Here is a 24,220-nt window from a genome sequence, read left to right as displayed (position 1 = left end):
ACAAGTACATGTCCATATTGAGAGATATTGCTCTGGAACAGCATTCAAAATCAGCCATTTTGATTACATGTATATATATAACGTATAACGAATATATAAAATTTAAATACAAGTTAAAGCATTTAAGAGATATGGCTCTAGAAGCCCAATCATTAAAACAAAATGGCCGCCAGTCAGGCATTTTGGATCCAATCTGAAAAATAAAATGACGAGCATCAGGAACCCGTAATGTCTAATGTATGTACCAAGTTTGAACGAAATCCACCCATAAATGCTTGATATTTGATGATTTTTTAGCACAAAAATGACCACCATTCGGCCATTTTGAATAGGATAGTCAAATCAATATATCTGTTTATCTATGACATGATGTATAATGAATATTTAAAATTTGAAAATATTATCAGTCAAAACAAGTCGGAGATATGGGTCTAGAAGCCCATTCATTAAAACAAAATGGCTGCCAGACAGCCATTTTGAATCCGATCTGAAAAATAAATGATGTGCATCAGGAACCTGTAATGTCTAATATATGTACCAAGTTTGAACGAAATCCATCCATAAATGCCAGAAATGCTTGATATTTGATGATTGTTTAGCACAAAAAAGGCCACCATTTGGCCATTTTGAATAGGATAGTCAAATCAATATATCTGTCTATCTATGACATGATGTAAAATAAATATTTAAAATTTGAACATAATCAGTGAAAGTAAGTCAGAGATGTGGCACGAGAACCACATTCATTAATACAAAATGGCCGCCAGTTGGCCATTTTGAATCTTATCTGAAAAACAAAATTATTTGCATCAAGGTCCCATAATGTCTAATGTATATACCAAGTTTGAACAAAATCCATCTGTAAACAGCCAAGAAATGGTTGATTTTTAGGATATTTTAGCACAAAAATGGCTGCCATTCGGCCATCTTGAATTAGATCGTAAAAGAAAATGATGTGCATCATGGTCCTATAATGTCTAACGTATATACCAAGTTTGAACAAAATCCATCTGTAAACAGCCGAGAAATGCTTAATTTTGATGATTTTTAGCACAAAAATGGCCGCCATTCGGCCATCTTAAATCAGATCGTGAAACAAATTGACGTGCATATGTATAATATCATGTATGATGTATGTGTGAAGTTTGATTGTGATTGGTCCAGGCATTTCTAAGATACAGGTCCGGACGCACGCACAGACACACGGAGGTCAAAACATAAGTCCCCGTTTTCGAACTGCATCCGAACGGGGACTAATAACATTTCGATAACTTTTCTACCATGTCCAATTTGATATATATATACCACCACATGCTCATGAGTAGAATCACTGCATGGGCTTGAGAGAAGGATTTCTGAAAATAAAGAAACTGTAAGAGGAAGCTGCTTTCATAGTGACTTGTGTGCAACTTGCTACTTACATTAACTATATGAGGGAAGGGGAGGGGGTGTTCATGTAAATGTACCCCACTTCCTCGCGGGCTATCAGTCACAACCTGCAATGATTACTTCAATAATAACAATACCAAGAGACTGCAAATTGAAATGTAAACTTTAATTTCATAAGACAACGAATCAATTACAGAGATAAGCGAGAACGGCAAGAGCTCAGTTTTAAACAACCCATCGCATGGTTCGATAACATGAACAATATATGGGAAGATCATTGCAGGAAAATTAAAAGAGCGGTGATTGTCACAACCGTGTGGGTCCCATGTTACACATGGAAACATCTATAGGTTAAGTATGTTGTTTGTATTTAAAACACACCTGATGAACACCACTATTCCAGCAAGGCACTTTCCTCTGAAATGGAAATTGACATCCACACAAGTATCCAAGACAGTGCTTTTATTTTTGACAAATCACCCAATAAATTTAGGTGTGAATAAATTATGTTAAAATACTGGAAAAATATCTCCCAATCAGGAGACTCTTATCCAATTTTTCTCCTGTATGGAAAAATCAAAACATTAGTGACCCTAAAAATGAACATTTACTGTTGAGCTGTTCTGAATGCAACATAGACCACATAAATTACACATCTTTGGGTTGTCAAAAAAATGATGGAGACCAACATCTATCTATAAGTATTGAATGAACTCCCTAGTTTGGTGATTTTTTGGGGGAGAAAAGTGCCTTGGTAACTTAACTAAGGATAGAGTGGTGCAACTTTTTGAGCTTGACACAACCAACCTAGTGCTGATGCAGCAACGCCATCTTTTTATCAAGGTCAAAAACAACCAGCTGTAAGCCATGCAAATTAAAAGTTGATATATCGTCTTAATCCAAAAAATTTATTTCTACAAAGTTACACCTTAATATGTAAATAAATAAATTTTAAAATATGACACTCACAAATACATTTCAAAAACATGATTGCACAAAATCTTTTTTTTTTTACATGATTCACAAATTCTAAATAATGTATCGCTAAATAAAGAATAAAAAACATTCAACACAGAATTTCTAGCAATCCAGTATCGTGAGACTGGGGGGATCAAAGATTATTTTTTATCGGGCAGTGCAAATTATTTTGTTCTCGTAAAGGTATGATTTTATTGTACTTTCATGTTCATTTGTTATCTTCACTTCTGACCATCACCTTCCTCATTCAAAAAAAAACCTCAAATACAGTGATAAAATATATTGTGTAATTTGTAACTTATTGGATAAATTGAAGTCATTTTAATGAAATTCCATAAAATTTACTGAATCAGTGTACTACAGTTACCTTATTTGCTCTACTTGTAGTGCAAGGATTCATGTAAATGACAGCGGTGGGTCTGTGGTCTAAATAAGTCATATTTGAATGATTCAGTATACAATAAATGCAAATTTTAATTGATGTGCACTATTGTGTATTGAAAGATGTTTTTTTTCTAATAAAGCAAATAGAGCAATAATAATGATATTTAGGTTTCAGAGTCAATTACATGCTTGCGCTTCATCAGTGTCTCACACACCGTCTCTCATAGAATCAAATTTGGATCCAATGTGATACCATGTGACCAGTTATAAAACAATAAACATCGTTCTTTTATTCAGGCAAAAACTAAAAGTCAGCTTCTCATGCACGCAACTTTGAAACCTTGTGCACCACACACGGTCAAATGGAGAAATGTTTATTTTCCGTTTTAGTGGATGTTTTGTCAATCCAAGTCAAAAGCATGTTTTAATACGTGTACATCTTGTTGTATAAGATAATCTTAATACAAAATGAAATAATTTTTTAATTTCCCCTGTGATTGAGAAGCAAAATCCTTTTTCAGCAAGATCAGGTGTGGTACACATCATTTTAAAGGAGGGGTGGACACCATTACATAGGAGGGGTAGAAATACACTTTTTTTTCACAGTATTGTTACACACATGTAAACACCGTCAGTCAGGCCAAGCCGAATTTCCAAAACCATTTTTCAACATAAAATATAATAAATTTATTATTATAGATAGATTATTATGTTTATATTTCCTCCAGTGATAACAAAATGATCAGGATTTCTCATAACAAAAATTCTCAGTGTGAAAATCTATATTTTTTTTCATTTGAGGACATTCAATGTCATGGCAAATAAGTAATTTGCTGTACTAATCTGCATTTTTATCAAACTTAAAAACTATATAGAGGGAGATAATGTAGAAATGCAGTGATGAATTGATTGTAGTTACCCTGGTGTAGAAACTAAAAAATAAACACTGCATAATTTGGAGTAAAATATGAAAATTTAGTTAGTTTTCAGGTATATACATGTATTGAGAGGGGGGGGGTAAACACATCAAGACTAAGACTACAAACACAAGAACTAATGATGATGCAAGGCATCGTTGAGGACACAATTGTGGCTCTGGAAAGCTCATCTTCAATAGGATGAATTATTCTTTGAATTTATGAGTTTTACTGGTAGAGATGGATATTAATTATCATCAAGATAAAAAAAAATGGATTTACAGCATGGACACTCAAAGTACATTCCCACTTTGTGTAATCTGTAGAAAACCTTTCCTCTGTAAGTATCATAAAGACTTTAAAGATTAATAAGAAATCTTATTCAACACAATCATTATTCAAATTTCCTTGAGTGAATAATGAAAAATATGTTTGATTTAGTGTTTAACCTTTCACCCCCAGACTATCTCGCCAAAATTTGTCTGCACTTTTTTCTTATCAGTATATTCTTCAATATTTCTAGAAATGAAACTTAATTTTTCAGTTTTTACTCAAAATATTTGGCTTTTTTTGTCCCATTTTTCTGAAGGAAAGTGCAGACTATAATTGAGAATATTTTGTGAATTTGTGATTAAAAGACAGAACTTTTGTGAAAAGGTTAAACACCACAAACTTCAGTGCAGACCAGCTGAGTAATTCAGTATTTCAAGTATATGTGGCCATACCAATTAACTGATTTGATCATTCATCATGGCAATCACGATAATCAGTGGTAAGCATTCTGGACATAATACAAAGTGGGAATTGTCAATTTCAGTGACTTTCTGCAATTGTATTGTAGACTTTTTGATATTTCATTTGGAGTACCCAATTTAATGACATAAATTTAGAATTCAGTGTTTTCCCCAGAAAAACAGCATAGATCACCAGCTAATTTGCATAACAATAATAAATGTTAATCATATCCATTGTATTAATTGTTATGCTAAATTGGCCCTATTGTTTATCTAAAATTAAACAGTTGGGCACCCCTACTCTTTAATGCCCCGGGGGGAGCCCTGCAAATAATCTGACTATGAGAAAAAAAATATTTATTCTGAAGCCAGCAGATGCATTTAAACAAAAGTTTTTTACATATTGGCCATAGAGGGTGCTAACCTTGTAATCTAACTCCAGTAATGTTTATGAACAGTGTCTCACATAAAATGATTACTAAATATTTTAAAAAGTTTCAGCATGTGTTCCAGACCATGAGTTTTCCATTGTAAAATAAGAGGTTTCTAGTAGGCAGTGGTATACATGACTCCACGGTGTGGTTCATGCCAGGTGGGTGTCCCAGTGTAGGATCTGTACTGTTATCACGGACCACTGGAGTGTCCTGAAACAAAGCAAACATTGCAGCTATTACGTTTGTTCTTTTACATAAATGTAATTAGATAAATATAAAACCATATCATTAAATTCAAGGAAAATTGTTTGAATCATAACCCTGTGCTCTGGATAGGATATACATTTTTAATGTGCTCACATGACCATATATGGTCATTAAATATGTTGATCAGTTCCTGTGCCCAATATCTTCAATAAAACACTGATTAGGTATAAAAAGTCTACTGTAAAATACTTTATTTTTGCTTGGAATAAATTTTTGCTATTTTTACTAAAGGAATGATCAGTGAAAATAAAATCCAAAAACCTTTTTTTTCTATATTTTACATTCAACTCGTCAAAAATCGGTGAAAATAAATTCCATACAAAACACTTAAGGACTTTTCACCAATAAATAATTCTAGCTAAAATAAAGTATTTCACAGTATCTGCAATAGCACTCCAGATATTACTTACTGGCTATTGTCCTAAAAAAGATCTACTGTTACTACAGCAACATATTTTATATTGTTTAAAAATTTATGCATTGATAAGGTCAAGTTAATTGACCAGTGTAGTGCAAAGCATCATGGTCCTACTCACCTGCTGCTCGTTGATAAAATTAAGTAAGTGTAATGATAGTTTTCTGCTGGAATGTAATAAGTGAGCCAAACTGAAAAATAAAATGAAAGTCAATACTAACATCTCTGATTTATTGCATAGAACAGTACATTAGGTTTAAATATTAAAGTTGCATTCCCACTTTGCAAATTGCTTCACTCCTTCAATTCACTACCAGAACAAGCTATACTACACAGAAAACAACTCAAAAATCTTTTGAAATATAGTCCACCTTTGACTGTCGAATAGAGAATCCTGCATGCGATTCAATGACTTGATGGCACCGTAAATTGCCGAAAACCAGAATCGAATCTATTGTAGAAGGGTTAATTATTCACTGGGTTTTAATTTTGCTTATTTCGCTGACTGGAAAATACGCTAAATTAAAACCAAGTGAAAATGTAAAACTGAGCATAGAACACATTATCTAAATGATAAAACCGTGAATTTAAAACCCACTGAATATGCCTGAAATGCTAAATCAGTGAAATTTAAACCCAATTAAAATTAGTCATTTTACAGTATGAGACTATGCCTAGTAATGCAGACACCTTGAGATTACCATAGCATGCATTATAATACACATAGTTTTTGACATGTAAATAGTTACAAACAACATTTTGTCGACATACCTCTCTTTATCACACAGCTTATGGTCAACTATTTTTTGGCACACGTCTTTATTGACCACGTCGTCGAACAACGGAATACCAAAATACAAGTCTAGCGGTACCCAATCATCCACACTGTCAACTGTAACGGCACTTGAGTCCCTTTGAACATCCAGGGTCAGTTTCTCCTTCATTGCCGTGGTAACATCTGTTAGGTTGCTCGGTGGGGATTGTTTATGAGTGTTCGCATCACCATCTGCGAGATCAATCGTTGCATCTTGAAGTTCGTCGACCACCTGTTGTGCTTGTATATTGGCGTAATCTGGTTTACAGCTTTTTAGCATTGTGACGTAGCCACATGTATGTTTCAAATCAAACCTTTTAGCCAGACTTCTGATAGCCGGATGAGTTTCCATATTATTTCTTGTAAATACTCCTGAAACAAAAAGATCACAAGTGTAAATTCATTATATCTTTTAAACATCACATCACTGAAAGAAGTGTGAAATATTCAGGGCTTTAATTCAGTATTTGAGGGCAACCTATTTCAAGACCAAAAATCTGAAAAAAAATGACCAATTGACTAATTCAGTAATTGAATAAACATATTCAACTATTTTGAAGGACACCAATACTTTCAAGTAAAAGTTCAAGGCTATCATGGATTTATGGTCTCTGCCAATTTCAAGCCCTTATTATTACAAATCAGTTTAGACTAACATAGACATATGATGGATTTAAATATAAATACAACTGGGTATTTCAAAGAATATGAACACAAGTGCAACACAATAGAAGAGTGTTGTCTATTCAAGCATAGACAACAACCACTTAGCAAAGACTGGTGTAATAATACTACCCGGTACTACTAACCTGTTTTCTTGGAAAGCGGGAAAGGTACAAACACAGTCTCCCCGTCATTCTGCCAACCATGGGCCTGAAATTAGGATTAATTCATACATTTAATATATAAATGTGATGTTTTAAAAAGTTTTAGGAAGTTTGGGCTGAATTGAAGATTATATGTCATTATGGCCATACATATTTTTTTTATTTTCACAATTCCGAAGGCAACCAAAAAATTGGAGCCATCACTTTGGAGATACAAAAGCGAGAAAGATCACATTTTTGTACTAGTTTTCATTATAAAATTACATTATTATTCATATCTTGAAATTTTGCTTCGTGACATGGACTGAAAAAAATGTATATTATTATTATTAATATGAATACAAAATATTGTTAAAACAAGAAATTCTGGTGAAGTATATAGAACTATTACCTGTATGAGGACAGCAGAATGCGTCAATGCATCGTTTAAAGTTAACAAGACATTGGAAGTACTAACTAGGCCCGGGTCATGTCCCCATGTTGTGATCAACAACCTTTCATAATCCTAGAGAAATATAAATACATGTGTTTAAAATTGTTAACACTGACGACAATTGTGTTAGGGATAGGTTCACTGTAAAACAGAAGGCACCCTAGCAAGTATTACGATATACGTTATTATACATCTAAAGAAAAAGTAGAAATCACCGGTCTGTAAAATGCCATATCAGCACTCATTCATAAGAGTGCCTAAGAGTGTGTGATATAGAATGTATATAGCTACTCACTTGGAAGAGATCCGGTAATTTTCTAAGTCTGGTTCCTTTAACTAGCAGCAGTGAAGGTGGACCAGATTTGACTTGACTGTATAAATATAATTTAAACCACACAGAATTCACCTGAAATGAAAGACAGTATTAAACTAAGTGTGGCATGCCTGTGTGTCAATATAAGGTACAATCAATTATACAAAACTGCATTACAACAATTTCAAAACTGTAATGTGGGACATTACTATGACAAGGAAAGTGAGTAATGAGAGCATGTGCTGTGGGTCTCACCTCGGGTACTGCTGGTCCTAGATGCTGTGGTGTACAGCTACTTACAGGACGAATTTCGTTACTAAGGGGAGCCATGGAAACAAGTAACCTGTGAACAAATAAACATTTAATTAATAAAAGTACAAAATGTAGGTTATTTATGGTGATTGAAAGTTGATGCATAATTGGCACCCACTCACATCAATGGAAATACACTCAGTGTATATCAAATGTACCAATCATGTATAGACACAAAATGTGAATTAGAATGTAAGTGGCTGCTGAGATCTCATGGAGAGCGAGAGAACCACAAGACTTGTTTTTGTCCCTCAAATAGTCTACCATTTTCTCCCGTCATAACGTTCAACTGTTCTCCTGACTTGAGTAACCATATTTGCAAGAAAAGTATAGGCGATGACAGGGGAGAATTGATACTCATTGCCTAAGTTCTATTAGGCAATTGCTCTATTATGCCACGTTTTACTAATTTTTAGATAGCTCAAAGTGAGACTTTTTGTTTCAGTAATTTGGTGATTATTTTCTTAGCCAATATAAAGTAAGGTAAACTATCCCCCAATCAGGAAAATCCAGAGAAACTGACACTGGTACACAATAATGACTAATTTTCACTGGGTTTTAATTTCACTGAATTTCAGTGGGTTTTAAATTCACGATTTTGTCATTTAGATAATGTGTTCTATGCTCAATTTTACATATTCACTAGGTTTTAAATTAGCACATTTTCCAGTCAGCAAAATAAGCAAAATTAAAACCTAGTGAATAATTAACCCTTTTACAGTATTTACTAATATGATGAAGGTAATGTTTAAAGTGCTAGCCAATATGCACCATATGCAGGCTTATAGTCAATCACCTGACTACGCCAATATGCACCATATGCAGGCTTATAGTCAATCACCTGTCTACCTGTCAGGCACTCCATATATGCAGGCTTATAGTCAATCACCTGTCTACCTGTCAAGTACTCCATATATGCAGGCTTATAGTCAATCACCTGTCTACCTGTCAGGCACTCCATATTTTACACAAGTACACATTTTTTTTATTTGACAGGCTAAATTTCTTCAAACCTGTCATGTTTGATTGAAAATATCCCATAATTTGCAAAATAATCATAAATATTTCGTCTGCGGCTACAGACTAGTAACTCTTAACTTCTCTAAGTGCAACACTGACCACAAGTTCAAATATCAAATTCATATTTTATTACTCATGTTTGCATAGAATATCAAACAATTGAGTTTTTTTCAGTTTTATCTACAATGTTATACTTACAAATAATTCTTATTGAGTACTCTACTACAAGTGGCTGGGTCCAATCCTAGCAAACTTTCACATCGTAGTAAATCTATAGACATACCACCATTATGTAACTCTGGATCCAGCGTGATGTCTTTGTTGTGCCTGAACAGAAGAAAAAATACAGGGCTTTGCATCAATATATTCTGTGATGGTTTTAACATAAAATGTATAAGTTGAGAGATAACTATGTGTTTTTGTAAATTGATAAATTGTCATTTAAGAATTTGGTAAAATTCCAACTATCAGGGCAGTAGACACACAAAAGTGTATTATGACATAAAACGGGCTCACCTAAGTGGCCATAAGTTACATGACCAATCAGCCTATGGCTTTTATTAACAATGGACCCCCTAAGCAGGTAGAAACCATACAGATCATTTATTTAACCATGACCAACACATGTCTGCATGTTTCTTAATGACTGATCTATTATTAAAAACTACATTAATTAAAATTAATATAAATCATATTACATACTGTAAAATACTTTATTTTAGCTGGAATTAATTTTTGCTCAAATACTGTGGCATATCTTGTTTTTGTTTATTTAATTTTAAATTGCTGAATAATGAAATTATAAATATTATTTATCTGCATTGACTGACAAACAAAATGTCCTGTCAACTGTCAAGTTAAAGCTGGTTTTCGTAAACACACTGTCTCATATTTGTTCAAAACACACTACTTTATGTTCTATTGCTCATATTCTATTGCCTAAGCATGTTTTTGTTTTGAAAATCACCTATTAAAAACTGTAAATAATAATGTTGTTCATTCGTGATATAACTTGTCTTGGAATATAATCAAACAAGCAGCCTGCCGGCTGAGATAGCTCCGCTGTTAGCAATGCACATTTTAATTAAAGAACAGAAGAAATCATTAGAAAATGAACAATATGTATAGTATCAAAACAATCAGACTTGCGGTTTTCAACAAGAAGTCGAAAATATCACTTTTTACCAAAAATATTCACCAAAATTAGAGAATTAAAGATATCATCATGAAATGAACAAATCTGAGAGAGGTCCACATGTAGTACCTATATATGTAATATCAAAGGAAAGCGGTTTTCAACAAGAAGTTTTCAACAAAAATATTCACTAAAACTAGAGAATTGAAGATATCATGAAATAAATAAATCTAAGAGAGGTCTACTCAAGGTACATATACACCAAGTATCAAATCATTCAGGCCTGTAGTTTTCAAGAAGAAGTCGAAAAAGTAAAACATTGACACGGTCGACGACGGACAATCACTCATATGATAAGCTCCACTCGGCAAAGTCGACAGCGGAGCTAAAAAATAATCTTGTACATAGAATGCTCAAATTCACATGGCATTCCCAGGAGACATTCACATTACATTGTTTTTTTTATTATACAAACCTTAAAAATTGTATTGTATTCCTAAGTGTCACAGCATGGTCAAAGTATCTCTGCGCTTCTCCTTCAGCAACATTTTCTTGTGGCACCTAAATAGACATACAGTAAAGTTTAACATAACTTCCTTGCTGGCTATCAGCTGACCTTGTCTTTTCATAAAAACTTTGTAAGGCGCGTATCATCGTCTAAGATAATTTATTACAGTAGTATTTATCTTTGTAACTAATATGAGACATATTTATGCACAGTCTTTGTAACTAATATGAGATTACACTGCACAATTTAGATATGTGGCAGTTTTGAAAGCAAGGTGGGCTAGGACTGGCTAAATTTCATGTTATGGCCGGCCCATACTGTAACACTAGTGATTAATATGTAATATGGTTGTGGTACATGTATATACTATGGTCTAATCTATTCTGTATCCTGGCCAACAACAGGAAGAAATCCCATAACCATGCTGGGTGGCTATGATGTTAGGTTAAAGACAGGTTTACAGTTGACACAGAGTTTTGGTTTATACATGTTTCACTGTATGTACTATAGTCTTATCTCCGAATTTAACACATACATTACCTTTTCTAGCTCTGTGAGAAAACTATCAAGAGATTCATCCGACAATTTACCAACTTCAAACATTGTAACAGCGTGACTTTTCAGACCCTGAAATGATAGCAGAACAATCAGCAAAGCTTTTTCCTCAAAATGGAGAAGACACTCATTTACCAGTATCAGTATTACACAATTTATATATTATGCATCACTTGAATTTACCTGAAAACCATAAATTGGAAAGCACTGACTTTACACTATACATGGTTTTTAATTGAGATTTAGTGACTCTATGGCTATATTGTTACCATGGAAACAATTTGTCACTCTGGAATAACGGCTGCATGAATACTTACTGGTGATAAATTACCCATCATTAAGAATGCAGTCAGAGTTGAATCGAATAAGAAAGCAATTCTTTTACAGTGGCCGCTGCCACCTATTACACCTGTCTCTGTGAAGGCAGAAAAGAATATGAATACCATTGAAATAGTACATGATACTAGTAATTTAAGTAAATGCTGCATAAAGTACTGTAATAATACTCAACTCAAACAAGTATGCTTAATATCATAAGTGTGACAACAAGTATGCTTATTATCAGAATTTATTCCATGCTAAGAGCGTGCAATATGACACAGCCAATTGAATATGCCGGATGGTGGGTGTGACCGGATGGTGAGTGTGACCGGCTGGCAAGTGTGACCGGATGGTGAGTGTGACCGGCTGGCAAGTGTGACTGGATGACGAGTGTGACCAGTTAGCAAGTGTGACCGGATAGCAAGTGTGACCGGATAGCAAGTGTGACCGGATAGCAAGTGTGACCGGATAGCGAGTGTGACCGGATAGCGAGTGTGACCGGATAGCGAGTGTGACCGGATAGCAAGTGTGACCGGATAGCGAGTGTGACTGGATAGCGAGTGTAAATGGATGGTGAGTGCAACTGAATGGTGAGTTTGACCAGATGGTGAATGTAGCCGGTGGTGGGTGTAACCAGGTGGTGAGTGTAACCAGGTGGTGAGTGTAACCAGGTGGTGAGTGTAACCAGGTGGCGAGTGTAACCAGATGTTGAGTGTAACCAAATGGTGGGTGTGACCGGATGGTGAATGTGACCGGATGGTGAATGTAGCCAGATGGTGAGTGTAACCGGGTGGTGAGTGTAACCAGATGGTGAGTGTACTGGGTGGTGGGTGTAAACGGATGGTGAATGTAACTGGATGGTGAGTGTAAACGGATAGTGAGTGTAAACGGATAGTGAGTGTAACTAGATGGTGAGTGTAAATGGATTATGAGTGTAACCAGAGAGTGTAACCAGAGAGTGTAACCAGATGGGAATTCAGACACTCTAAACCCAGTACTACAAGGATAGATAGCAAAATTTAAGATTATATTCAAATCATGAAATTTTAGAGCTGTGAAAATTTCTCTGGGGTTCTACAACATGGAGAGTCAGCGACACAAATGCCATAAAATCATCCAGTAGTGAAAATTTATAGTGGTTTAACAGTATGCATTTTTACATCCACAAAAGTGATTACAATGCACCGAGTGAAATGGAATATCAACGGTTGGAATTAAATCATGGCCATGTAAGAATGGTAGATTGAAACTAAAAAGTAAATTTGATGTGCAGCCAATTTAACATTTTTTAGACATCTTGTAACTTTCAAAGTTTGTCTACATTATTTTATCATCATTCTCTCTGCATACATATTGTTTACCTGCTTCATCAACACTGGCGGTTTCTGGCGTGCCTTCTGATGGATCCGATGTCGATGACACTCTTTCGTTGATTGTAGTTGTCCAATCAATTAACATCTGCTCTTCTTGACTGGGTCTGTTAAAACAGTATAAGAAATATATTTATGACACTGAAAGGAAAAAGTCATTGCCTCACGTCATGTCCAATATTAGTTGCATGTGATGTTCACATCACAATCTTAAATTGTGTTGCACTACAGTGACGCTTAAATGGAACTGGGCATGAATATTTTTTTTAAATAAATGAGGAACTTTATTAACCAATTAGAACCTAGTATACAACTTACTTTCTCACTGACATCTGTTTTTCTTTCCAACTCGGATGTAAATTGTCGGGATCCACATCGTTTCCTTTCTTCTTAGCAAATCCCAGTCTGCAGTAAACAGAGACTGCGTTCTTCACAAGTTGTAAGTCAATTTGGAGCACATTAGCAAGCTGTAAAATAATATCACAATCAAACAGGAATCAAATATGGAGTACGAAACAGCTGTTAAAATCATCTAGATCTGGTGCAGGTCATGACATCATCATCTGATTTCCTCTGCCACTGTGACAGTTTCCATCATGAACCCTTCTAAGATATGAAATATGATTTAAAACGCCATAATGAATCAAAAACAGTTTTGAAAAACATTGAATATGGTTTCAGAAAAATAAATTATCGTAAAATGATTGCACGTAGGATTATGTTATGGAACACAAAGTTGAAACTTAAAAAAATCAATAGAGTTTCAATAGTCCCGAAATTTCTTCATATTCACTCGCAAAATAAATCAAAGTTTCTATTTATTTATAGTTCAGTGCTCAAATATTGATTTTTAATACAGTCGTGCATAATACACTTCTTAACAAGAGACAGCATTTTGTGCTCACATGTATGCACGTGCACTGTGTTATGTTTCCAAAAACTCGAACCACTCCCAGAGTTAGAGAAGGGATATCTTTATAAACATGCGTACCTCTGCTATATTGGTGTGTTCATCTATGGATACAAATATCTTGTAGAGCAACGTTTCAAAATAATCACCTGTCACTCGATTCATTACAAAACCTTCCAGCGGTGGTACTGTGAAATGAGAGAGATTGGTACATGGTATTATGTATAAGGAATCTTTCGTTCCATAGAAGTTGTGACGTTGTATACATGTATATGTATGTATGTCCACAAACTGCACATTTCAATTCTTCTTCTCAAGTTATCAGCACCATGCAACTGGATATCAGGATATGGGACACAGTGAACTCCAATATTATCACTGAATGAAGTGACTTATGGTTTAAAGCGGGGGAGTCGTCACCTGTGCATACGTCAGATGGACATAGCATGTCATTGTTTACAAATAAGTGCCTACCCATGAGCCTTTGCGCTTTTAGCATGTGGGACTCAGTTCCCGGGTGACGACCCTCCCGCTTTAAGTGTTTCTTTACTTCTTTTAGTTTCTTATTATTGTATGTAATGGGATTTTAACTTCAATGAATTTAAACTCATTTCATACTGAATTAAAATAAAATTGTTGATTTTGCTGGGTCTTAACTATCCCTAAACAAGTAACGAAGCCAGCCAGTGAATCACACTACCTATGTAGGTGTTTATCATCAGGTCATTGACCTCTACTGAGATACAGTAACATGCATATAAGACTTACCAATTATACAAGCATCATCAGCCATGGGAACTTCTAAATAAATTAATCCCTTTGTATAAAGTTCTAAAAATCAGAAGGAAATTGTTAAAATTACTGGATTTGAATTAAGAGGCTCTTCTTCTGATGTTAGTGTGAAATGAGACAATATTATTCAAATTTTCTTTAATTTCATCAATAATTTGACGAAAAGAACACAAATTATAATTAATTGCTGGTACTGATTAATTATTTTTAATTTTTTCATTTACCAGCACCCTGTGTGGTTATACAGCAGCACGCATGTATTTGTATAGTTTTTTTATGGTTTTATTTTCATATATTTTCATATTTTCACCACAAAATATTCACACTTGATAATTTGAGAATGTGTTTACACATCGTAAAACTGTGACTGCAACCCCAAAGAGTTCTTGACACCTTCAAAATTCCCGATTTTTCGTCTTGCTAAACTCAAAAAGATTACATCTTTGTCATAAAATTAAAATGGTATTATCTCAAGATCTGAACTAAGTATGTCAAAGTAAAAATGACCAAAGAAAGCACATTGTTGCAACTTACTATGTACAGTAGTATAGTCCATGTCACCAGCCAGCTGTGGACCACTGTCAATTATTTTATCAATAGCATTCTTCTCAGCAATGGAGCACATCTAAGAATATACAAGATATAATTACAACCTATCTATGATTACACTGGCAAAGAATGGCATAGATCATTAACTGCCCCTTGCTCAGGTAATTAAAGAAAAATTTATCTGTCAAGGTTAGACATGACACTAATACCTTGTGTCAGCAACAACACACGTCAATCGTGAGCCTAAATACCTTATTAGAAATTTGTGATTAATCTACATGTCAATAATAAAGAAACAACTTATCTCATTCTATCTCTAGTATTGTTACAATAACGAGCAAAGTTAGGATCGTTAGGCTCAAATGGGGCCATCTAAACAATGACTACCAAAGTATTGACATTTTTAAGTGTGTTCTTCTACGGATCTACGGTTCCACCAAGGGTTTTCCTAGAAAAAAGCTGCAAGAGGGAGCACTGCAATTCAGTGGCGCCACCAAGTGGGGGAGATGGGATTCTCCCTACCAGAGTGTGGAGTTTTTGATAATTCTAAGTTAAAATGGAGCATCCTATGGCTTCCTTGGGGCCGAAATTACTATCAGACAGGTCACAGTTGAAGACTGTGGCCACATGTGATCCCTGATCAATCCGAGGGTAAGGGGGTGCATGGCCATGGCATGAGGGCGCTGCGTTCCTGTTCCCTTGTTTAAAAAAATCCCTGGTTCCGCTTATAATACCAATGTGAAAAATTCACAGCTCAATCAAATACAGATATACAGATTTTGATTAATATGAAGCAAATGATTAATTATATTATCCTAAAATTGACCAATCAATAAGTGAAACAAAGTTCATTACCTTGATGTCATCCTCTGTTATGTACCCAGCCTGCACTATCCACCACGACTCTATGTTAATCTCTTCTACTGGTTTTAACGGCAATAAATCTCGTATCGGTTTTCGACGAAAGAATTTCTGTAAAGGGTTGTCAAAATGAAATTATTACATGGACATCTTATATTTGAGTATTTTATCTTCAGTTTTGATTCAGTTTGAGCAGCATAATGGTGACAACAGAAATTAGAAGGTTGGTAAAGACGACTCATACATAACGCAGACTTCCAATGGTAATTTTTCTCAAAATTTTACTTGAGTTTCAACGTATACCAAGTTGCCATATTCCAGTTTGAAAATGTTGCCTTAACAGTGAAGTGAATTGTCTATTGTATGCTGCCAACCAATTATACACAAGTGGAGTATGATAGCAGTAATCGCTACACCAAACCATGTTTACAAACTAAATCATATATTTCGGCCAAATACATAAAGATAAATAAACGATAACTTCTAGCACACGATATATATATATATATTGTATCTAGATCAATTGACAAAACCATAACAAAGTTTCCCCAATCTCTTACTGAGAGCAGCTTGCCCATGCCAGAGTCACAGTATCACAACAGCATGGGACTGAAGCTAAGTCTATCCAAGATTGGAAGTTAAACTAAACTGAACTAAACATAATTAATTTAAGCTGAAATTAATGTTTTACTACAACCATGATATTACACAAATAATATATTTTTATTCATTTTTTTCATAAACTACCGGGTATGCAAAAAATAATTTCACTTGATTCAACTTTCGATGATATCCTATCGTGAAATATTTTTCAGGATTTGTATCAGACAAACTGAACAAATCATAAACAGTACAATTCATCTGTGTCAACAAATGCATTACAATGCAGGTATTAGCTTTTCAAAATGATTTATTTGTAGCTTTGCTAAGAATTCTAAGAAAAAATATTAATTTCTAAGTTCAAACAAAAACACAAGAGAAAAAAATATCATTGGATCAATCTACCAATTTTTTCTTGAATAGTAGAAGCCATTACAGTGACATTCATGTAAGGCATCAATGTCAGTGAGAGCAAATCCATGTAAGGTTTCACCTAGACATTGAGAAGCCGATACGTAAAGACAAACATAATGCAATTATTAAATTACAACTGTAGTTTTAATTAGATACTATTATTAATCTAAGGAAAATATTGAATATAATAATAACTTTACTGATAAATGTTTTACATTATAGGTGTTGTGTTAGTCTAGTTAATTTGTTTTATAACGAATGTGCATGACTTGAGAAATGTTCTGTCAATTACTAATTAGAAAGATTTAGAACAAAGAGTGAAAATCAAAGAGATATAAGCATTACCACAATGTGCACAACTTAGTATTTATTAAAGTATTTCTTATTTGTACTCAATTATACACTCGGCCAAATATCCCCAACCAACCACACACAAAAAACAAGCCAACCCAACACAAAACATACCCACAAACCCCAAACCAACTTAAAACACCTATCCCCACAACTCAAACCAAACCACTCAACCACCACCCACACATCCGAAACCACACAACCCAAAGTATGCCCACTCACCCACACATCAGAAACCAACCTACTCAATCCAACCCAAAACATCACTACCCACACATGCAAAACTACCCAGCCCAAAACATCCCCAACCACACATCCAAAACCACTCGACCCAAAACATCCTAACTCACCCACACATCTCAAACCAACCTATTCAAGCCAACACAAAACATCTCCACCGTCACATCCAAAAACACTCAACCCAAACATCCTCACATACCCACATATCTCAAACCAACCTACTCAACCCAACCCAAAACATCCCCACACATCCAAAACTAATAAACCCAAAATATCCTCACACCCACATTTCAAACCAACCCAAAACAGCTTTACTCAACCCAACCCAAAACATCCCTCCCTCACAGATCCCAAACCACTCAACCCAAAACACCCACATTCTTAAATCAGCCCACCTAACCCTAAATACCCTAACCCATCAAACATCCCAAACCAGCCCAACATACCCATCAAACCAAAACTGCCCCACCGATACTAAGAGTAAATATGAACATAACATTTTGATGCACACACACTTAAAAATTTGATTACAAGAAGTGACTAAAGCCATTATCATAACAGTGATGTAATAGTCAATGAGAATTCAGTGCTAGTTACAGAACTCAACACATATAAAAAAAGGTGCAGGTTATTGATTGAGAAACATGGATGAACACGCAAAATGAATCATGCAGCTTGGAAAGAATTAAATTAGGTAAGAACAGAAACAAAGCATTTGCAAACTAATAAACTTACTTGTATGCTACCAGGGCGTTGTATGGTTGGCTAAGAAAATGAAAACATGCAAATAATAAAATTATTGGCTGAAATGGAGGAGAGATTCTAGCGAAGATTGACAGCCACTCTGGGTCCAACACTGTGCCCCCATCTGATTATAATCAATGTAGGTACTGTTCTTTTTCAATTGTATCATAATAGACAAGTATTGAGTTTCATTACCACCTAATAGAAACTTGCACGCTTTGGTGTAAAAACGGTTCAATTTCGTCGGCGAAGGGAGGTTGATTTTGACCCACTCGATACAAATATAGCTCACCAGAACATTGGGAAATTGTACAAGCTAGAAATCACCCCCATCGTCATTTAGAAATTGACTGTTAGCACTATAACTCAAAACTCGTCCAATGGTCACCTTATACTATAAAATATAGAAATCTTTCTTGAAATTTGTCAACTAATCAGAAAATGGCTTACTAATATAAACTGCAATGTTATGACTGGTTGTTGAAAAACAAAAAAATTATTTCCATAAATATTAACCATAGAAACACATGAGATATTAATATAATAAATTTGCAAAATGGGTAATGGGAAAAATTATGACATTAAAAAAGTTTAACAGGGTTTACTGAATGTATGTTCATGGATGTGTGGGATACCCAGAGAGACAGTCTTTTGGAAAGGGCTACTAATAAGGCAAATACACTGTACTGAGAATTTTTCAAAGATGAAAAATGCATGAATGATTGTAAAGGCTAATTTTTTCATTGTGTCAGACACGATTTCATGATTGGGAAAAAAGGCTGCAAAAAAGATGAACAAATGAAATGAATATTTCTTTAGAACTTGCACATAGTTCTCTGGAACAGATCATTTGGAAGTGATGTTGTATTAAATAAGAATGTCAGAAATTTGTTGACTAGTTCAAAGTATGTTCATTAACATGGTTGCCAGCTAGTCCAAAGTTTAATTTACACAAAAAGAAATTTTTCAGAATATTTAACTACCGACACTTCAAAACAAACATTTTACCGCCAATTTTAGTGGTTATATCATGATTACTTATGGTGAATTTGAAGCACACTAAATCAAACATTTATCGACCCATTTTAGTGATTATATTAAAATGAGCTGAGAAAAATATGGTGGATTTGATGAAGTACTCAGACATAATTCTGATGTACTCTAAATCAAACATTTATCGACCCCTTTAATTGATTATATTAACTTAAAGATGAGCTGATAACAAGATGGTGGATCTGATGAAGTACTCAGACTAACATATCAGATGAATGGGTTTATTGGTAAGAATAAATCATGCTTAATATAAAACTAGTTTACGAGCACACAAGCAACGTGTGTGTCGGATTCTAACCTTTGATGACCTGCATTGATTCATAATATCAATGTACTGATTTCTACCAATACATAACAACCGCAAACCTGAAAATATGAAGAAGAAAAAAATAACAATTTGCAGGTCCTCAGCAATTCTGTAAAAATGTAACATAGGAGAACATTTCTAGATGGTAACATTCCTTAGTATATGTAACTCTGTACATTGTTCCTTGTGTCAAAAAAAAATTATGATAAGAAAAACAAGAATGCATTGCTGAAATTTATTTTTCTTGTTGAAGCACAAAATAGCAAATAAAAACTTTTTTGGATGCTCCAATTTCAGACAAAGGTCAATAATATTGTTTGGTCAATTTAACCATTTGACCTCTGATCCTTTGAAAACTCTGAAAACTTGCAAGGATTATTCTGTCTTTATTATAGAGGTCTTTTACAAGAACTCTAACATGACATGTCCTTGTAATGTCTGTAGGGATTCCCAAGTTTGGTCACCACAATGGGAAACTAAAAATAGTTCAAAATTACATATGTGAGCACAGCGAGTAGTAAAAATATTTTATTAAAAAAAATTACCAGATATATTTTTCCCCTCCCCCTTCCATAATTATTGATGAAGCAGGGCATTCCATTATGTTATTAGATGGTGAAGGCTATTGGCAAGGAGACAAGTCCATTATATAAAGAGGGGGCAGATAAAAAATATTATATTTTGTAATTTTTTTTAATATAATATTGTTCCTACTCCTCGTGATGTGAGTGACCTTTATTCCCTGTATGGACAATATCAATAAACCTGACAAGAATGCTGTGCAGTCTGATGAGCTGAGATGACGCAAAAGATAATACATCAAACTTACAATCGGCAGCTGTAAAATTCGGCAGTGAATCGTAACTTCTTTCGTTTGACATAATATCATGCATCATGCCAGAGTAATAAGAGAACGGAGTGACTCGTAGTCCTTTGACCATGATATCAGACAGGTGATACGGATACAACATGAGATGGTCCTGGCTATACTTCAGTAATCCTTCATAGTATTTCTTCTCATCTTTTTTCACTTGACGTACTAGAAATATTATATAAAAAATAACAAGCATTGTAACTCATCTTTTAGAAAGACTTTCCAATGTACAGTACCCCACCTCTAATCCTAACTTTAACCCAACCTCTACCCTTTATTAAACCTCAAGTTAATTGTATATGCACCTTCAAACCTATAGTTATCAAAAGGAACATATACAACTGAATTTGGGGTGGGAGGACTAGCTTTCGAGTTAGGGTAAAATGGTGGGGTACATTGGTTTTTCCCATCTTTTCATCACAAATTAGTAAAACCTGTCTCGACATTGTAAATGCCAATGTAAAAGTGACTGCAACAATTTGTTTGTTTGTTTCCAGTTTGGTTTAGATTCACCATATTTTTTTTTTCAAAATACAATTATTACAAACAACAATATTATATTAACATTAATATGTAAAGACAGACAAAACCACAACATCAGCTCCTGAGACAAGCATCCCCAGAAACAATTCATTTATGCGACATAAAGTCTGTGGTGGTCCATCAATAAATAATAATGTTTTTGTCAGATTTACTATATTTAAACCCAACTGCACCACCTTGACATCAAAGAAGTGGTTCATCGCCAGTGGGTATGAGTGATTTGCATGTAGTGTAGTGTTTATGAATTTGTACATCAGAGAAACTGAAAAAAGTCATATACTGTATGTATGACATATACACATGCAGCCATTACAATGACCTACTTAAATTTCCTTTGAATCTCAGCTGATTCTTCACACTGAAGTTATAAACAGACTTTTCATATTCTTTCTGTGAGTTTCCTAGCAACTGCAAAAGAGAAATAATCACAAACTGAAATGAATTCTCCATAAATAAATGATTAACAGCAAATATCAGGCTGTGTTTGCTCAAGGTTAGTGTATGATACAATGTAGCCGACTAATTCTGAAATTTATATGTGTAGCTATATGCCCCCCCAAAATTCTATAAAGTTGGCTGTGGGAATTCGTGACTACTGTCAAATCTGTATTAGAAGCTGCAGCTTCTATGTATAGGTTATAAAATGACACACCCTTTATACATTGTTATGAAGTCACGAGTGACTTCAAAATCATGTATAAAGGGTGTGTCATTTTATAACCGGCTTCTAACATGGCTATGCACCCTCCAATATTAATTAAAATGTTGCATTAGATTAACCAATCATGTGTGTTCTTTTGGCGATCTCCTGTCAATCAAGATCAGCTGACAAAGCCATGTTCTAACTAACTTCTCTCAATTTATACAGAGAATATAATTTGTGAATCCAGAGATCTGATTGGTGGAGGGCGCATAGCCATGTTAGAATAAAATGGTACAATGCAACAGAGGGGATGTAGATTAGAGTATCTACACATATGAGAAATGTAGAATTTTTGATTGTTAATTTTTTCAAAAAAATGAGTACGGCTTCTATTAAGGATGCAGTTTCTAATACAGATTTTACGATAAATGAGTTCACATCTCAATAAAATATTTACACATGTCAGTCAGACAATGCAACCACAGCATTTTGAGTTTACTAAACATGGACTGTTGAAGTCACTGCAACACTATTGGTCACAATTGTCTGATTGTAAAGTAAAACAAATATGTTTACAGGGGACTGTTTTTCTTCAAAGATCTTATTTTCAATGCACAATGAAAGTTGATAAATTATAAAATAAAAATATTCAAGATATAATCATGGATTTAAAAGATCAAGGGAAGTAACGTTCATAACTAAAGATGATGATATGTGAGCCTTTCACCACCAGACTTTCTCGCCTAAATTTTGCTTCACTTTTTTTCTCCTATTCTTCAACAGACAAAATTTGAGTCAATTTTATTTTTTTTAAGGAAAGTGCAGACTATAAACCGGACTATTTTGTGAATTTATGGTGAAAAAAGTTGGTGAAATGGTTACATCACATGAGTAGTGTACTCTCACACTATGCGAGTGCTCAACGTGATTTCATTTCGTGCATGTCAATCAAACGTATTTCTAACCAAAAACATCATAGTCACTTGTGTAAACAAAAATGAGTTTGATTATCACTGTATTCAAACACACAGAACGCACATCACACACTTTGTGAATAAGCAATAACACTGTCAAAAACATCCTTCGAATGAACTCTAATCAGTTTTCACAGACGTACTAACTTGCGTAAGAATTTCTAGAAACGTACGTCTGTATTGAGATTTTGGAATCATCACACAACTCACACTAGATTTTAAATCACACAACTTGCATATATTGAACTTATAAATCTTTGATTTACTTTTGGCACAACATAGGAATTCCTCCATCTTTATAAATATTTTCAAAGGCAGTTGAATCAAACCAGCTAATCAACGAGCGCAATTTACAACAATTGAAAATATTCCAAAGTTATTCTGTCAGCCAATAGAAACCTCTCGTTTGAATTCGAATTGTGCAATTTATAAATATTTCTAAAAATGATTAGAATGCATATGTTACATTGAGAGTATATGTATTGTAAAGAATTAGGTAAATATACATTGGTATGAAAATTAGCCACCATACATGGCCATCCAGCTGAAGAAGATATATATTTTGTTTGTTCACAATTATTCCAAGCCACGAGTTCCGAGTTACTAGTACATTGTAGTTATAATAGCATGCCCCCCCCACACACACACAATTACGCGAAACTTCCCCTTTTCAGAGATTAAAGGATGACCCTCCCCCTTTTCCGTAGATCTCACGAGTTACATCGGCTCTAACCGTTTACTGTTTCGCAGAACAGCAAAACCGACCAGAACAGTCAGTGAAATAGTCACCTCTTGGCTTTAAATTCTAGACAAATCGAATTGTTATCCTAAATTACGATCAAGTAATGGACATGATTGCGAGAAGAAAACTTGACAATTTCGACAGACCTGTTTGATGTTGGCCGGTAATTTGGTCCACGGGTAATTATGGCGAATGTGAAATTCTACGTCTGCATTCATCTTGGTTTAGTAATTTAGAGTGTGACAAAATGCGAAGCGCTGGACTTGCTGTTTCGATTCAGCAATAATTATTTCACCGATCAAAACAATATCATCAACTCCCTACGAGAAACACCGCCATGTCGACTATCCCCACGTTGGAATTTTCATCAAAATATTCGACAATATGCAGACGGTTAAAACCAAATGATTTTAATTCCAACATAATTTTCAAAAATGCGAAAGAATACATTCGCTGGTTTCGTAGAATTTATATATCAACTAATATCTGTTTATGAA

General features: G+C 34.5%; 1 protein-coding gene across 2 annotated transcripts; it reads right to left on the bottom strand.

The window, feature by feature from the left end:
- Nucleotides 1–1,534: 1,534 nt before the first annotated feature.
- Nucleotides 1,535–24,080, bottom strand: LOC102805839 (protein FAM91A1-like). 2 transcript variants are annotated; one of them, XM_085493363.1, is made up of 22 exons: nt 23,870–24,080; nt 21,688–21,772; nt 20,777–20,986; nt 19,939–20,006; nt 18,579–18,608; nt 16,233–16,349; nt 15,363–15,453; nt 14,805–14,867; nt 14,118–14,224; nt 13,445–13,593; nt 13,118–13,233; nt 11,753–11,850; nt 11,421–11,507; nt 10,848–10,933; nt 9,436–9,564; nt 8,161–8,248; nt 7,888–7,998; nt 7,551–7,664; nt 7,142–7,205; nt 6,290–6,704; nt 5,640–5,709; nt 1,535–5,046 (listed from the first exon to the last, which is right to left on the bottom strand). In XM_085493363.1, exons 1-22 carry the CDS (start codon nt 23,939–23,941, stop codon nt 4,900–4,902), a joined length of 2,517 nt encoding a protein of 838 aa, XP_085349489.1. In that variant the 5' UTR covers nt 23,942–24,080; the 3' UTR covers nt 1,535–4,899. The 2 variants fall into 2 exon arrangements, with proteins under 2 accessions (XP_085349489.1, XP_085349490.1); XM_085493364.1 differs by lacking the exon at nt 18,579–18,608.
- Nucleotides 24,081–24,220: the final 140 nt, after the last annotated feature.

This window comes from Saccoglossus kowalevskii, chromosome 18, assembly GCF_978046115.1.
Source record: "Saccoglossus kowalevskii chromosome 18, keSacKowa6.1, whole genome shotgun sequence".
Classification (NCBI taxonomy): domain Eukaryota; kingdom Metazoa; phylum Hemichordata; class Enteropneusta; family Harrimaniidae; genus Saccoglossus; species Saccoglossus kowalevskii.
The sequence above is the reverse complement of the archived record's forward strand: the minus strand, read 5'-3'. Positions and strand labels throughout refer to the sequence as shown.

Bases quoted from the DNA above. Each gene is read 5' to 3' on its own strand.
- LOC102805839 (XM_085493363.1), bottom strand. From the start codon at position 23,941: ATGAATGCAGACGTAGAATTTCACATTCGCCATAATTACCCGTGGACC. The intron at 9,565-10,847 runs GTTTGTATAATA...TCTTCTGTTCAG, and splicing joins AATACAATACAATTTTTAAG to GCACAACAAAGACATCACGC. The intron at 7,206-7,550 runs GTAATAGTTCTA...TCCTAATTTCAG, and splicing joins ATTCTGCTGTCCTCATACAG to GCCCATGGTTGGCAGAATGA.